The 17802-nt window shown below is 38.5% G+C and overlaps 1 protein-coding gene across 1 annotated transcript in view; it reads right to left on the bottom strand.

Moving 5' to 3' along the window:
* Positions 1-5073: 5073 nt before the first annotated feature.
* The window catches only part of COL4A3 (collagen type IV alpha 3 chain), a 54902-nt gene continuing 42173 nt past the window's right edge, over positions 5074-17802 (bottom strand). The window contains exons 38-53 of the mRNA XM_086468588.1: positions 17403-17542; positions 16227-16353; positions 15875-15955; positions 14879-14977; positions 13852-13902; positions 13575-13760; positions 12765-12895; positions 12307-12379; positions 10903-10974; positions 10662-10781; positions 9548-9646; positions 8748-8960; positions 7929-8106; positions 6773-6887; positions 5433-5605; positions 5074-5158 (exon numbers count right to left, since the gene is read on the bottom strand). Coding sequence (XP_086324714.1) covers positions 5074-5158; positions 5433-5605; positions 6773-6887; positions 7929-8106; positions 8748-8960; positions 9548-9646; positions 10662-10781; positions 10903-10974; positions 12307-12379; positions 12765-12895; positions 13575-13760; positions 13852-13902; positions 14879-14977; positions 15875-15955; positions 16227-16353; positions 17403-17542 — 1943 coding nt within the window. The remainder of the gene's footprint in view (positions 5159-5432; positions 5606-6772; positions 6888-7928; positions 8107-8747; positions 8961-9547; positions 9647-10661; positions 10782-10902; positions 10975-12306; positions 12380-12764; positions 12896-13574; positions 13761-13851; positions 13903-14878; positions 14978-15874; positions 15956-16226; positions 16354-17402; positions 17543-17802) is intronic.

Genomic DNA, 17802 nt, shown 5'->3' with positions numbered 1-17802 from the left:
GTGGGGGATGAACCAGGCGTACCGCCCTCGTGTGCAAAGGCAAACGGCCCCTCACTTCAGGGCATGTGTTCGGAAAGACTGGTAGTTGCCTAGGTCCTGTTCAAAAGCAACTGCACAAAACCCCAGCCCTTGTTAAGCTTCATGCCTTTCCGGCTAGTACACTTCACAAAGGCTGTCCTGTTCAACGGTGGTTTCAATCACGACCCTGTCAGCATTACATAAAGTTTGTCAGCAAAGAGGGTTGACAGGGCCATCTATGTCCTCTCCACTGAAACCCGACTCGCACGTCTGTTCTGAGCGGCAGAGCACGGCGTCCTTGCATTGGTAAAACTCTCGTGGGCCCCATTAGATGACCCTTCCTGAAACCAGATCTTGCTCACAGCAGAGGCTGCCTACGCGCAGCTGTTTTCCTGTGGTGTGGGTAACTACCAATTTTCCAATTCCATACAGAAAAATAAAATGAAAAATGCTATTATGTATAGCAGATAATTTTTTAAAGACTGGAAAGTAGCCTCTGAGCTTTTCCTATATTTTAGGGTCACAACAATGTTCTGGAAGTCGAAATGAGCAGTGATACCAGAAATATTGAAACATATATTGATCCAAGGCCTGCAATTTGCTAAATCAGTTCTTTACAAATACCAACAGCACTGTTTTACAGAGGCAAGTAGTCTGAAATATCTCTTATTAGATAAAAATAAAGTTGTATAACATTGAGAACTATACATTATACGCCTTTAGACATACGATCTTACATTTGGCCTCCTTGAAACACAAATTGTTGGCCTGAGCACATCTTACCAGGCAATCACCATTATTCTGTACAATAGTCTTCCTCAGTTTTACTTCTTCAGGCTCTAAGATTTAGAAACTATCAATAGCATTTGGTCTTTAAAAAAAAAAAAAGAAAATCTGTAAGAAGTCTAAAAACTGGTTCTTGAAGTGCACTAGAAATATGGTCCATCTCCCATGATTCCCTGTATATAATTTTATGTTGAGATCAATTATGTAACTTTTTATTCCATTGAATATATGACCGTTGTTCATAAATTGAGTGGTCACATGGTAAAAGTTGTCACAGACTAGTCACTTGAGTTCTTCTAATCCACAAGAAATTCTCCAGAAGAGCCCTGGTGGTGATTTCTGCTATAATACCATGTTATGAATTGTAGATGATGACACCATGGGGCTGTCCAGGCCCCGTATATCCTGTCAAGTCTCAAAAAGAATTGCATCAGGCAGTACCGTAGTTGCACCTGCATTCCTTTCAAGATGCTTCTTCCATTTTTCCATTGTGTGCAAGTCCTAGCACAAATAATTTTCTTTGACAGTTTTCAGATCTCTCTGTAGATATCCTTGATTTTCTTGTTCAGTGATTTTAAAGGCCATCCTTAAGAATGCTGCATACAACACTGTTCTATCGGTTTGATTTTCAGCTATATCTTCCTTATTTTCACACTGAAACCTTGATAATCATTTTAGGTATGCCCTTTGCTTCCTGCTGCACACAATCTGCTTGTTTGTCCATGTGCACTTACAGAACACCTCTGGGTACTTCCTTAGTGGCCAGTCCTTCCCTTTCTTGAACCTGGAGCTACAGTGGTTCCCTAGGCAAGTTGTGGGCATTTGCCAGCAAGCTGCAAGAGTGGCTTCCTTCCAAGGAGGAAGACAACCCCAGCCTAGGCAGGGCAGTGGTTTCTCCAACAAGGGCACAGTCCCACCATACTGGGCATAGCAACACAGAGCTAGGCTGGTGACATGAAAAGGTTCTGTTGACCACCTAGCAACCATCAGCAAACACAAGGTGACGAGTCAGAATCCAGGCCAAAGACAAATGAAGAAGCTGGGAGCAGCAGGGGAGAGGGCTGGCCATAAGCCTGCCTACAGCAGAGCTCAGGCAAGGCTCAGGATGGAGCTCAGATGCAGCGCCTGGACCTGTGTGCTGAGGGCACAAGCTGGGCAGTGCACTCTGGGGCTCCGGGTGCACTTGGGGCCCCATCCACCAGCCCTCCTCCTCTTACTAGTTTTTCCTCGGTGCCATCACAACCCTTTCTCTCATACTATTTCTGTCAACATCAGCTTGCCACCCACCTGTGCTCAGGCATATGAATCCAGCAGAAAATATGAATGAATGCAGGAGAAGAGAAGAACATGGCCGAGTTGTTCCAGATCAAAACCACTGTCTGTCACCAGCCCATCACAGTATCCTATGTAGAAATATGTCTAGGAAGAAAAATAGCATAGAGACATCCAGCCTGAGTATCTACACTGAAGTGCTAGATTTCTCATGTAGTCCAAGTAGGAGAGAGCGAGTGTCTTTCTGAGGGCAAACTCCACCTACTGTCTTTTCATCAGATGACCAGGGTTTTTTTTGGTAAATAATATTATGCATAGGTAGTGGAAAAGATCATTAGCACTGGGAAGAACCAAAAAAAACAAGTAAAATGGGTCTTTTATTTAGTCAAAATATTTTTATTTGGCTGTATTTAGCAGAAAGTTTGCTTTCCTCTCCCCCCCGCCCCCCCTATTGTTTGGTCATTATTTCTCATTTCTCATGCTTCCATTCTTTCAGTACAATATATTAACACCTTGCACCTTGTTAGCACTTCCAGTTAAGGCTCTCAAAGCATGTACAGACATGAGTTAACTAATCCTCACAACAATCATTAGCAGTAGGGAAGTAAACAGTCTGCATCTGCAGAGAGAAGATCAACTTTTTTCAAGTTTTTCTTTGATTTTCATTGTCCAGTTTGTATTATGCTAGGCTTGATGAACATGTGTCCCTGCAGTTGTGTTTCACGCTTTTGAAAGAAAGACTTGAGTTTGAGCACTCAAAATCTAAAGCTATTTATGAAAATCTTTCTTTAGTAACTTGTTGAAGGCCACACAAAAAGTGAGCAGCGGAATCCAAAAGAGAACAAGGCATAACTTCCAGTTAATGTGCTGCGAGACTTTGTAACTTTTTGTAACTTACCTTCAGACTTTAAAACCACAACCCATTCCCTTCTCCTTACACTTTATCCTCTACCGACCATTTCCAGCAGATTTCAACCTCAAGTACTTACATTCTGCATTTTACTAGCAAGTTTTATGTGAGGGTCTCCATAGTCTTTGACTGTATATTGTATACTGCATACAACGCCTCTGGGTGACTGTGATGAGCCTTAATGAAAAAAAAAAAACCCCAACACCAAAACCCCAACAACCTAACAAGCAACAAGTGTGGATTTTATCTTTGAGTATTTAAAGCAAACTTCAGAGTTTATGGAAAAATCTAATATGTGATTGTTTTAAGGAAAACACCCTCAACCCCAAACCTGTTTCAAATGGAAGACTAAATATTAACTTGACACTAATACCTTCTTATCAGTAGTGCATCTGCATAGAGATTCTTCATAAAAACCTGCAAATTCACAATTATACCTTGCAAACAGAAGTACTATGACTGTTCAAGCAAACAATAATTTTAAAATATCCATTCAGTTCACGTAAACGGTATCTTCTTGTTAGCTCCATAAGAAGATACAGGCATGAAACACAGACAAAACTCTTTCTTAGTTAGGTTAACACTGAAAATTCAAACAGTCAGACAAACACAATGCAAGTAGTTTAACAGAAGAAATATAAAATTTCACTGGCTTAAAAAACATCTAAATGAGAAATCTTGGTTATTTCAGTGAATTGCTAGACCCTACATTTAAAATTATGCATTTACAGAACTAGTCAGATGAATTAGGCTTCTTCTATAGCACTAAATACTGGAATTCTGATAGATTGTGCAAGTATTAAAACATATTATCATTTTAAATGTTAACATTACAATTTTAAATAGCCTTGCAAGTGCAATGTTATAAATATTTTTTAAAAAACCCTCAGAGCTACCATTTTATATAAGTTATATGAGTAAATGAAAGTGCTTTTCAAGTATTTATGTTCATTTACAGTTGGATTCTCTTGTATAAGTCAGTGCTTAGATGGTACAATTTAAATATCAGTCTTTTTTTAAATTTTGGATGCATACATTTAACTGGATGGAATAAATTGCTTCATTTGCAGAAATGTGTGTTAAATATTTAAATATGGAATATTATAAAATGCAAATTTTGTAATTTTTGTTATCTATTAAAAATAAAATAGAAAGAGATCACATCTTGATGGGTGTGTGATAAACTGATAACGCCATGGGAGTCCTTGAGCCGTACAGTATTTGTTAATTCCATCAAAATCCCAAATTATCATATGGTAAATAGTTGTTCTTCAGCAGAGAGAAAAGCATCATAATAGATCTATCAACTTTTGAAGAATTTAAAAGATTTCATGATCTGTGTCAAAAGCCATAGAATCTAATGAAAACTTTCCAACACTTTCATTAGTCAGCCCTTAGCCATGGTCACCCTGGAGAACACAGCTATCACATGTCACCACTGTACTGTCTGCTCAGTGCACGGTGTACCTCCCTTTCTGGCTAGTCAAGAACTATTATTACTGCAGTGATACAAAACAGATTGTATTCCTGTTTGCCAGCCAGAGGAAGGGTGAGGTAAATGGGGAGATACTTGTTTATTAGACAGGAAAACCAGAACAAAATAACCCTAAGTGAATCATTATATATTTAAAAGTGCACTGAAAATATTTCCTATTGAACCCTATCTCTCGTAAGTGCTAGATTTCTTCTTAAATTATATCCACTTTGAACACTGAACATATGTAAGCTGATATTAGATGTTTTAGTTTGTCTTGCAGTTTGAAAAGCACAGGACACAAGGCAGCATTAACATCTTTCATTAAAGATCGGGCAGTGCCATAATTTTATCATGAAGATGCAGCTTAGAAATGACATAGTTCAGCAGAAGCCCCTGCAGACTGCCATTACAAGCCTTCTCCAACAAAGTGCTTTGTCATTTGCCAAAGACAAAAGTCAAACTGTTGCCCTACCTCACTACAGTGCTGCACTGGCAATTTATAATTTTCTTTCCAGATGCAGTTGGACTTTAATAAATTATAGCTCTTCAGAGTTAGGCAATTCTTTGTAATAAATGCAGTGTTTCATGTTCCATCAAGAGTGGCCACTGTTTAGACTGGTCTCTTCATGCAGACCTGACAACGGCTGATGATATTTTCTAGTTCTCCTGCTTTCAAAGTCTGTGACAGAGGTTTTCTAAAAGAAAGAAAAGAAACATTTACTTTTTTCTTTAAAAAACAGGGAGAGATGATGAAACTTTGGATACGGAATTACTGACAACAACACTGAAATCCATGGCTTGCTTAAGGCCTCTTTGTGCTACAAAATGACCCTGAACCTAACAAAGGGGGATGTCTAAACTGAGGGGAATTACTAGGGGAGCCCCCCCATGTTAGGCAGGCAGTTATTGTCTCCTCGGGCACTTGCAGCACTGATGCGATGCGTATGGGTGCAGGGAAGTACAGTTTACCTGAACATTCTTCTTGGATTTAATGATGCCAACCAGAAACTGTAGGAATTTGTGTAGTAGTTGCACGTCCCCCTGCCATGGCACTCTATGAATGGGACGGCTCGAAATTCTTCCAGACAAGATCCAGGAGATGCCAATGCTTGGCCAGAAGCTTCTGAGCCGGCACTTGTATACTGTAACCACCAATACATTTTTATGAGAACTTGTCCATCAGCTTTTAGTAAACTGCAAGCAAAAAAATAGTCTCTTTCTAAAACATACCATATGTTCTGTGGTATATCTCGGACAAAACAAAATAAACACAAATTAGTTTTATCAAGTTTACCGTGAAGCACAGAAGCCTTACAAAAATTCAAGCAGTTAAGGCATTTTTTAAGTCCCTGCGAAGGCCTGTTTCTGCTCCATGAAAAGGCATGAAACTGTAACCAGTACAAAGACTAGAAAGCAGCTGGCTTCTGTCCAGTTGAGGACTACAGCGACTGAATTACAAATAAGCCAAATCCCCTATTTTGTATGTGTTCGTATTTTTTTGTTGCATTGATTGCTTCTCCAAACACAAAAAGCAAAGAAGGCATTTTCTCTCTCTGATGTTGGTAAATGCTTGTAGAAATAGCTCTAAAATAATTTATGACAGTATAAAATTGGCTAGAAAATACCATTTAAATTTGCTGATGTTGGAAACAAGCAAATTATTTTAACCAGATGCTGCAAAAAATTCTCTCATTCTTTTCCAAGACATTACTATTATCATCACCACCACCACTTAAGGCCAAATCCCAGGAGAGACAACAAATTTCACATAATCAGTTCTCAATTTGCAGTCACATTATGAACTTTCTTCACTCGTATCTCGTTATGGCATCAAAATTGTTGAGGCAGTCTTTTGTAGACAGAATTCTGCATTTGTTTTGATTTTAGCTTTCTGTGGAGTTCAGCCCCAAAATCTGATTTGTAGAACTGCCCGGCATGCAAGTGGGTCAGTTATTTCTGTGTACTTCTGTTCAGGACCGCTTTAACCACTCCACTCCTCAAACCTGTTTCCTAGATCTTAGCATGACACATGAAAGTGAGAGCACGCAGTTATTTTTGTCAGACTAAAAACCCAATGGTTCTCCTGTCATCTTTTCCCCTTTTCCTCCTGCTACCTATTTTTGAATACAGCTCACAATAGTTGTTCCTATGCTTCTGGCATTGAATAAGAGTTAATAGAATTATTGCCTACTTTTTGTCAAAGGAAAAAGAATTTAACAATTATTAAGAAGCAAATAAGCTATGGGCAGATGAAAACACCTATGAAAGTGAGGACATAAAATTAATAATTCAAGTCTTTATATCCTTACCATAACAAAAGAAAAGCCCTTCCAGAGAGATAGCCAGCCTTCTGGACATGCAGGAACTGCAGTTGTTTGGCTGTGAACTGCTATTACCATTGCAGCTCCTTCACAGACAACACACCTGTAAGAAGAAATGCACATGCATTCAGTGCAGACATGAGGGAAAACATGAAAGCAGACAAAAATTGTATCTTCTAGGATTAGTAGCTACCTGACGGCAGGGCGTTTTACAAGTGTTACAGCTCACACAGGTTTTCTCTCTTTTATGTGGAGATAAATAAAACGAAGGTAACCCAAATACCTTGCAATTGCTTTGCAATCTCTGCTAGTAACACCAGACAAAAATTGGTATAAGATGGGAATTAGTCTCAGAACATTTTAGCTTCCTAATTTTGCCTTTACTGAAGTAACAAGCTAAATTTTACCTTCTTCATGTGCTCACTACTTTTATATTGTTATGGTTTAGATCAAAGTTCCGTTATTTGCTAAGATTAGAAAAAATGATCTTTATTTCCTAAATGAAGAAACTATGAAGCTGAGCTGCTAGATTGCAACAATTGGGTAGGGCAGGCTAGAAGACAGAGTGCAAAGCTTGCCTTCCCATCCTTGATTTTGCTATCCTTGCGTGTTTCATGCATTTAGAGCCTTTCCTCTTAAGATGTTCTTCACCCTTCTCAGCTGTTTTAAAGCAGCTAGAAAGGGCCACATTTACAAAAGGATGTTTCATAGCAGAGAACCTTCAGCCCCAACTTATAATGTTCTTCACCAACTACAGTAAATGTATCGCATATAATTGAAAGCAGAACTTGATTTGTACTGTATTCCAAACAATGAGGCTGTCTTTATTTCATTTTAGTCTGCCGCTGATATACACAATAGCTTTTTTTAAAAAATAGCACTGCAATCAGTAGGATTGTGTGCCATCTTCTCATGTCAGCTATGCAGACAGAGCCCTGTGGTGGGACCCAGCTTTAATCTAACTTTTCTTAGAGTATCACTGAATATCTGACATACTCAGGTGATTAATCAAAAACCAGGTAGTTAAAAACAGTGCTTGTACTGGCTGAGATGAGCAGGTCTTTGCCTAAGGTTTGCTGTTCAAAACAATTTATGATGTATTTGTGGTTCCAGGCCAGAAGAGCTAAAATTCTTATACTCTTACCTGCTTATATGAGGCTCTAGTTCCCTGCCAGAAATCGGTGCCATGTCTGCTGGCATTACTACTGCAGTTGACAGCCAGTACGAATAGTCATTGCGAGAAGCAAAACTACAAACGTCATTGGTGTTACATAATAAGAATGGCATCGTGGTAAATCTCTGCAAGCAGCTACCAGCTGTTCCTAAAAGACAAAAAGAGGAGAGGTTTGTGACAGACAGGAGATTATATTTAGTGCAGCGAACAGAAGAGACACGTGATGGCATCCAATCTACTACAGTGGTAACTGTAAAGAGAAAAGTGTCTGTGCAGTGGAATTACCTGAAAGCAAAATGTTTATGGTATATATAAAAAAATAAGGGCTAAGAACAAAATCTGTTAAAATAATACCATTTTCTTGAATGGTATCGGTCCTTGACACAGTGGCAGGGATTCAGCTGCTTAAATGAAAGCTTCTGGTGCCATTTTGACACCCTAAAGCATTTCATTTGGTCTCCAAAAAAGCAAGACTCTCTCTCAGATCCTGTGTTATTACTGTCAGTCCTGTGCAGATGTTGTAATGCAGATGCTAGACATCTATCCTTAAGTAACTGAATTCCTCCTCAAAAATGTCCAGGGATAGCAAAAAGGGAATACAGGACTGCAGGAAAGAAAGGTGTCTTTCAAGACAAGATTCCTGAATTGGCTCAGAGCAGCAGACGACTCTGGAGACTGGCTGAAACCAATACTCATCTCAGACCCTTAGTGTGAGTTTGGTTTCATGACAACTTAGCATTACTGGACTCTAAAGAAAATGTTCTGAAAATTTTTTTACAAATACAGTACCAAGATCTTGTCCATGTGCTCGTTCATTTCCTTGTACAAAAAGCAGTGAATAACCAACATAGATCTGTGAAGTCCCATGTGGGCATGAAGGAATCTTTGTTGACTGACTGTGCCGGGTAAAGAGAAAACCTCTTCTTGTTGGACGAGCAATGATAGCACCTGGTGATCCAGGTAACCCCTGTAGACCTGGAAAGCCAATCAGTCCAGGTTGTCCTGTGGAGGAGAAAGAAATATGACTGCAAATACAATTTTGTTTGATTTTTTTCTTAATTTAAACTAGTGAAAGCGCTTGAAAACTAACAAAAAATTTATCAGTAAGAAGATACAACGTGAAAATTGGTAGTATCTGTTGCTAGATATATTAACTCCTTCACACCTAGCTCAGGTAGCTTTGCATAGTTTCATGGAATAGTGAGGTATTTTAAAGAACCATGGCCATTTTTACTAAAAAAGTTGTAAAGTAAAAACATTTTATGATGACTAAATAAAAATATTTAGTTCTATTTTGATGTCATAAAAAGGCACACTGATACCTAGGGATTTCAAGTAGATAAATAAATGTGGTTAAGAACAGAGGAGCACAGTCAAGGCATATTTTTGTAAATTATTATTTCAGTTGTGAAAATGCATCTGTTAAAAGCTAAGAATATGCTTGCATGTGCTTGTGGCCCTAAAGCTGCTGTAAATGTTACAGAATCTTAATAAATGCAAGAAGAAGGATTTACAGAAATCAGGAATACAGTTTATCTGTAAATTCAATAGTAGATTGAATCTCAACAGAGATGTCTGATTTCCTGTACCTTTTTGTCCTGGAAATCCCCTGTCTCCTTTTGGACCAGGCAGTCCTGGTTGACCTGGATGACCAAACCTTCCTGGTAGACCTTTTACTCCTTTAGGTCCTAAATCGTAATCAAGAAAAAACAAGAATCATTTAACAGTAGTTATTCTAGACTTTAATAACTATTAATGAATAAAGTTAAAATCCCCATGTAAATGTAGCTGTGTTAGAAAAAAACCATCAGCATGAATTTACTGTTTTGAGGCTGTTTGCAGTGTTACTGTGACTGTATTTCCTGTCAGGAAGATTACAAGGAAATATTGAATGTATTGCAGAAAAATATTATTCTCATAAGAAATGTTTACAGAACCCAAAGCAAATAGCTTTTTTAGCATTTGTCATACAACAGAAATATTTCAAAAATATAGTAACAGCCATAATCACCTTGGTCATGGTTTGTAATTCTATAAATAATGCAGCTCCTTTGTAAAACAACTTTAAGTAAAGTGAAAGAACAATTCTTTAGTGCCTGCTTTGTTATGCTGGAGACAACTGTCATTCCTGAGTGGGGCATGCCTTCTGGCAAGCCTGCCCCCTGAGCGGCGCCCTTCCTGGGGTGGAAAGCTGTGTATTGAGAAGGGTGGCCAAATACCCACTGCAGATCCACCTCACCCTCCCTGCTCCTTGCCTCCCCATTCCTTGCAGCCATGGCAGGCATCACTTCTAGTGCCAAGTGAGAAGCAGCCAGGCCCTCCTTTCCCTTCCCACCCCCAGATGCTGACAGACACAATCACTTTACAGCACATGTGGAGTACTTCCGTTACGCGTGGTAGTTTCCTGCCCCGCTTCGTGCGGCCCCCCCCCCCCCAAATGAAAAACATCCTGAGTGTGATTCTGGTTGTATGAAAACGGTGAACGTTTTGATCCAAGTTTACTTTTTATTCCATCATGTTACTATGTTGCTTAGGTTTATGTTGAGGAGAAACTTACTGACTATGACTGAGAACTATTTTTAAATATGGAGAGGTATTTTTAAAGACACATCAATTTTCTATGCAGAAGCATGTTTTCCCACAAAACCAAAATGTTCCACTAAGTAGGACACAAACATGTAAAGAGATAAAAATAGAAACTACCTTGTGGTCCAGGAATCCCTTGAATTCCTTGATCACCTGGTGTTCCTGGGATTCCTGGCAGTCCAGGAGGACCCTTGCTTCCTGGGACAGAGAATACTCTCCCAGGGACTCCAGGTGGACCTAGCAGCAAAAACAGAATGAAGAGCTATTGCTTTATATTAAAAGAAAGCAAACAAACTGCAAACCAAACCAAAACAATCAACTTAAGTCAGCTGGTATTAGAACGAGAAGGGTTGGTTACCATGCTGGCCCTTTAGTCCCCTTGGCCCTTCTACACCTTGTGGTCCAGGGGGTCCTTGATTACCCTTTTCTCCTAAAAAACAAGATTGAAGGTATGTCTATCTGGTTTAAAATGTCAAAACAATGGTCAAAGTTTCAGATGCTTATTTAAGAGTCCTGCATGATCCATACAACCTTCCAAAAGAGCAACACAGCCTGTAGACTCATTTGAAATGTGTAAGTAGACTTCTACATCTCTGCTGTTACTGTTACTGAGGCCAAGAGCACTCAGTTTATAAGAAGATGTTTCCATGCCTATCTTCATATAATGTCTGGTCCCATAAACCCAGTTTAAAATCTCAACTTTAGACTATGTCCTTTTTACCTTATGTGTTTTTGTCACTGAGTTTGCAGGTCAAGTGCTGCCTTCAGTGATGCTGTGCAGTTCAACTCCCTTTAAACCCTAGTGTCAGTTATGCTGATGGCTGTTAGGAGGGTTGTATAGTTTTTCAAGTGTTTGAAACTTAATAAGCAATTCTTTTCACTATGTGAAATATGAGGTTACTCTCCACAGCTGGAAATAAAAAAAAAAATTATATTTTTATCACCAAGTCAGGAGATTCGACTGAGTAATGCCAAGAAATGAGAGCTTTTTGCTTAAGAAAGCATAAATTACTGCCTGTACAGTGACTTTTCAAATTAGAAGAAATTTAAAATACACAATAATTAACATGGAACACAAACCAGTAGGTTAAATGGGTAGTGACAATTTTGTGTCACTGTAAATCATGCAATTGAAAAATTAGAAAACTGGAGTAAATGCAGACCTGTATCAGAGTTAAATCACTAGAAACATGTCTACATTAAAAAGATTTTTAGCCAGCTACTGATTCAACTAACCCTCAGGAATATGAAATTAATGAAGTCAATACATTTAAAGTTCGTTTGCTGATAAACTGGTAAATTAGATTATAATTGGGACTATTCTTATGGTAAACAGAGGACCCAGTGCTCTGTGTTATTATTATGATTAAGTGCTCTTGAGTTCTGTATCTAAGAGGCTGCCAAAAAGTCACATCTTCTAGCAGTGGTGTGGCACTTCTAATTAGCAGACTCAGTCCCAAAGTCTTAACACATTATTAGTCAGTAAGGACAAACTTGTTTTGAATTTGCCTGGAACAGAGGCAGTTGAAGTTTCAGCCCTTCCTCACTTTAACATCAGTTTGGACATACCCATAGAATCTACCTCAAAGAAAATGCTCTTTTAGTGAACACTTTCATTTATAGCTAACCTACACCCCACTCTTAATGGAAAAACCTCCTGTCTCTAGGACCACACCTGGTACTATTACCAAATACTATTATAACCAACACGTAAGTGATTGTATTTGGCACACAGAAGTGTATGTAATAAATATATGAATACCTTTTACACCTGGGAATCCAAGAAATCCAGGGTCCCCTCTAGCACCGGGATAACCCAATCGACCTTCTATTCCCTGCAAATCAGATAACACCACTAATAAACAGGAAGCAGCATCTGCACGCTATGAAGTACGTTTTCTTTTTGTTTAGAATATTCAAAGCACTATGTTCACAGAATATGCTACAACTAGAAGTATCTGCCCCACTTGTGAGCATGTTAGAAGTAGTCATACCATTGTTAATTATTCTGTAAAATAGAATGGCCAAGGAAATGACATGCCAGAAATTCACAATAATTTCTTTTTGGTCCACTTAAGTCCATAAAAACTACTTTTCGTATCCATTTTAGTATCTTTCCTCTATTACAAGTGTATTTGGGGAGGATGGTAAGAGCAAATTTTTCATGGTAAGAGCAAATTAACAATGGAGTAAGAAACAAGCAATATTCCTTTCACTGACTTTTGGACCGGGAGGACCAATATCGCCGGCTGGGCCTGTTGGCCCTGGTATGCCATCTGCCCCTCTAACACCTTTGCTTCCTTTCATGCTGTGAGTGGAAAGACCAGGAGGCCCTGGAAAACCAGGAGCACCTGTACAGAAACATCAGAGTAAGTTAAGACTACTGCCAACAGCATTTCACATACATTACATATGATGCAATACAACATTCAACGACTTTATAATGGTACTCATGTTTACCACCTCAGTGATTCCGAAGGAAATATACCCATTTTTTAAAAAAATAACTCATTTTTACTAGCCTGCTAATTTAATCTGAGATCAGAGCTGAGTTCTTGCAGTACTCTATAGCACTACAGTTTTTCAAGTATCTTCCAGCTGTAGTTATGCCTGTAATCATACAATCATTTAGGTTGGAAAAGACCTTTAAGATCATCGAGTCCAACCATAAACCTAACACTGCCAAGTCCACCACAAAACCATGTCCCTAAGTGCCATGTCTACGCACTCAAGCCATCTCACTTCTTTAAAGTTGGATCTCAGCTGCCCTACAGACTGCATGGGAAGAAAGCAAAATAATGCAATCGAGTGGACTGCAGAGCTTAGTGTTATTTTAATTTACGTCACACTGCATAGATCATCACGGTGTTTGCAATGGTAGTATCGCATTAACTGGTAAAGGAACTACTTGCTTAATTATGAGCTGTCTTGGGGGAAGACCCCTTTCAATCTTGAGTTATGGACAGGCTGAATTCTGCCTTTGATTATCAGTATATCATTTCAGATAAATAAGGAGTTACAACAACACACCTGGTCTTCCATCTGCACCAGCAATACCTCTATTCCCTTTTTGGCCAGTAATTGCCATGCCTGTTGCTCCTTGAAATCCAGGTAACCCCACTAAGCCAGGAGGTCCAATGGGTCCTTGATCACCCTGATGACCTTTCATACCTGGTGGCCCAGGAAAACCAGGCAGTCCCATGTCCCCTTTGATTCCTGCAAAGTATAAGTATTACATTTGGGGAGAGCTGTCAAGATGGGAAGATGATGTGACTACACAGAGTATGTGTTTGAAAGGACAACTCACCTCTACGACCAGGAATACCTCGAAGCCCAGGGATTCCTCTCCCTGGTGCTCCTATAAAATATTAGGTCATGTTATACTCAAAGTCCTGAATAATTGTTAGAAAACATCATAGTTGTCTAACATGTCATATATTTCTTCAAAAATCACTGAATCAAAATGTAGATTTTAGTTCTATGTAAAACATGATTTATTGATTATTTCCATTTCTTCTATCCAGAAATCCAAATTAAATTTGTAAGATTTTCTTTATAGTAGGAACTCTTATTGATAAATCATATTTGAGGTACATTCCACAACAATAAGCTTTGTCTTGTTTTGGAAGAAAAAAAAAAAAACAGAAGAAAAATCTGCATTTAAGTTAGTTACTAAGAAAAATAGAAGAAGAAATGTAAATACATGAAGAAGAAAATACATTGTGATTACTTCAAACTTAATATGAAAACATGTACTAAATGCTACGAGTGCCTTCTCAGTATCCTCTTTATACTAATATGCAAAGAAACATTTGAAAACACCTTCTGTCAGAATTCAGTGGAGGACTAAAACTACCTGTGGTTGTTGATGACATCACGAGTGACATTTAAATAAAAGGTTTTACAACCCAAGGGCCATGTCATGGAAACTTTCACTATTCATGTAAGTAAACACTGTAATTCCTTTTATCTTATTTCCATGTAAGAGAGGAGACTCCTTTAAAAGGATTTTGGTTCTTTTCATCTCTTTGAGGTTAAACACGTAAGAACTGTTAACAGCAGTGCTTTGGCTCTTGCAGACGTTAACATTTTTAGATGACATTATGACAAGTCAGATGTATAACAGAGCGGTGACATATGTATTTGGGTTGTTGACAGCATGAGCAATTACATAGATAAACCTGTGAATGATGTAAAAGTGAAAAACCTTCTACTTATAAACTTATCTTTGGCTTGGCCAAAGCTCCTTATTAGTCCTTCCCAAATAATCCTTGTCAGTTTAACTAGGGAAAAAAACAATTGCAAAATAGAATGAAAATATTTGACTGGTTTACCTGGTTCTCCCTTTACTCCTGGGGGACCAGGCATGCCATCCTGACCTTGACTACCTCTTTCACCAGCAAGCCCATTTTTTCCAGGGTCTCCAACAGCACCTGTGAATTACAGTGGACCACAATATCATTTTCACTTCTATTATTTTGCATTTCAAAGGGAGAAGATACAAGTCCCCCTTATTAAAGCTTAATTAGTTCAGCTACTTCAAAGATAGATGTAACTGTGTTGGTACATAAACATTTGTAAAGAGCAGCATATAATTTTTATTGAGCTCACTGGACTTCAATGGATTTAACACCCCTACTATTTTCACAGGAAATAACTTCCTGTCTTTTAAAAACATTTTAGGACCCTGCCTTTGATTTAACCTATGCTGGTGGGAATCCATACAGGCAGTGTGGTTTCCCTCCCTGGCTTTATTACATATTCAAGGTTTCTCTAAACAGGAAGCAGATTCTGATCTTTGCTAACTCCGCTGATAAGTCAGTGGAAGTTCACTAAAGTCTGCAAAACCACATCATAATTTTGATGAGGGTCTCTAAATATAAGAGCATTCTTAGGTATATTTTGAATGGTTTGATCTTTTCTGTTGCTTTAACAACAGCTCTGTCCCCTCTTTCCACTCTAATTAATTTTCTTCTCCTCATCTAGGTAGATCTTACTTTGTTATTCTCTTTTAGGAGGTAGAACAAGCCATTTTTACAATTGTGTGGGTATTGCATCTCGAGACCTCTGGATGAAAAAAAAAAAGGCAAAAAACTTTACAATAGTGAAACAAAATTAAAACCTCTTGCCTCAGCTGAACTGATACCATTGAAAACAGGCTGTTAAAGACCTTAGCTGGAACAAGAAAAAGTAAACAAAGCCTCAAACTAACAGAGACTGCAACTGCATCAGTTAAATACTAACACACTCAGAAGAACATCAACTGCCTCGTTACAAAGAAAATAACAAACCAGGGGGCAGTGATTTGGGAGAGTTCCTATATACCATACCAGGAGGGCCTGTAACACCCTGTTGTCCTGGGCAGCCCTGCTGTCCTTTAACACCAGTATCTCCAGGAAGTCCGAGCTTCCCTGTAAGAAGAGAGTGTGGGAGAGGAGAAAAGATATTATCATTAGATCCAGACTTGGTCCGAGAATTTTGCTATCATTTCTGCTTCAGACAGCTGTGAAAGATCTCTAGCTGACATAAGCTAGCCTGGCTGCACTGGCTACAAAGAAGCTGTTTAGGTTTGCAGCCATTGAACATAAATGTGCCACCCCACAGGCACCCTGTGTAGTTTATAGAGAAATTATCTTCTATAAGCGTGTCAACATCTTGCCACCTCTCCAAAACAAAACATACCTGGGATTCCTGCATCTCCAGTTTGCCCTCTGATCCCATGTGGTCCTGGTACTCCTTTACGTCCTGGATGACCGTGGTATCCTTTTTCTCCTTTGCTGCCCAAAACTCCTGGGGGGCCTGGATCTCCCTGAGAAATAGCAGTTGCACACAAACAGGTAAAGAATAGTATTACATTAAATACATTACATTCCATATTTGAGTAATAGAAAAATCACATAATTTTAAAGGTTAAATAAGTGCAATCATGGTTTGTTATAATTTTTAGACAAAAATCAAAGTAGACTAATATGTAGTCTTCTCATAATACCACTGATCCTTTAGACACAGCTAAGAAAAAAAGATCTTTCTTTAACCTGTATGAGCCAAGTTCAGTCTTGTTTTTACCAGCACACGGATTTCCCTTCAATTTTATTCTAACAGTTCCTCGTTTGATCCAAACATACATAGTATGCAGCTATACAAGATACTGAAATGCGTATTTTTCCAGGAATTCCTACTGCCTTTCACAACAGTAATCTCATTGTGGCTACCCAGCTAATACAGAAAATAAACAGATAATTTAGACAGATTATAGGAGCTATAGTACAGTTTACAGCCTCAACCATGTATTTCAGATAATCTCATACGTAAAAAGACTTCCAGCTGTTCAACAACCAGAATACAAGGTCCAATTGACCTAACTTAAAAGATACTGTTTTTTTTTCTTAGCCATATATATTACTGAACTTAATATATACTGAATGTAATATGTATGGCTAAGGAAAAAAAAACCAATTCGTCTTGTGTAATGCTATTACTAGACTGTCAAGTACCAACAGTACAATTTCAGATTACAAAACTTTTGCATTTGCTAAGATTATGTTTTTCTGTATTCCTACTGCTGACTTTTTAAGTGCAAATCCTTGTTCTTAATGGGTTAGCAACTTTCACAGAAAAAGAGTTATTTCCAAGATGTTCCATCTTTACAAATACAAAATTCTTGCACCAAGAGAAAAATGAAATATAGTGAACTCAAAAATTTCTCCTGAGTAATGACACACACCAATTTTCATATTTCTTGTCACTAACAAATCATCTACTTCTGCAAGCTCTGCAGCTCTTGCTTACATGTTCTGTTTCTATAGTCAAAGACTCTGCTTCTTGTCTAATATGACAGTGTTTCCATTGCCTTTATACCTTTGGACCAGGTTCTCCTGGAGGCCCAGCAGATGGGTACCCAGGATCTCCTTTGTCACCTGGAAAGCCACCATAGCCTGGTGGTCCAGGGTCACCTGATGGTCCTGGAAAGCCTGGAGATCCTTTCTGTCCTTTTGGACCTGGAAAAATACAGATAACCAATACCATTCTTAAAAGGATTATAATTGCATACCACACCTCATGTTTTGTGAGCTACTGCTTGTATGTTCAGATATTCATTCCTCATTAAAGATTAATTCACACAGCCAGTGATTTTTTTTTTCTAAACACATTAAAAAAAGAGGTTCTCACATGTAACAAGAAAAAATTAAAGATCTATTTCATTTAGAAAGAGGGAGAACTGCATTCTGCACATCAAGCAAATGCTGGGGTGGTAAGA

This window comes from Leptosomus discolor, chromosome 7 (assembly GCF_034619465.1).
Source record: "Leptosomus discolor isolate bLepDis1 chromosome 7, bLepDis1.hap2, whole genome shotgun sequence".
NCBI lineage: Eukaryota > Metazoa > Chordata > Aves > Leptosomiformes > Leptosomidae > Leptosomus > Leptosomus discolor.
This window is presented reverse-complemented; position numbering and strand designations above follow the sequence as displayed.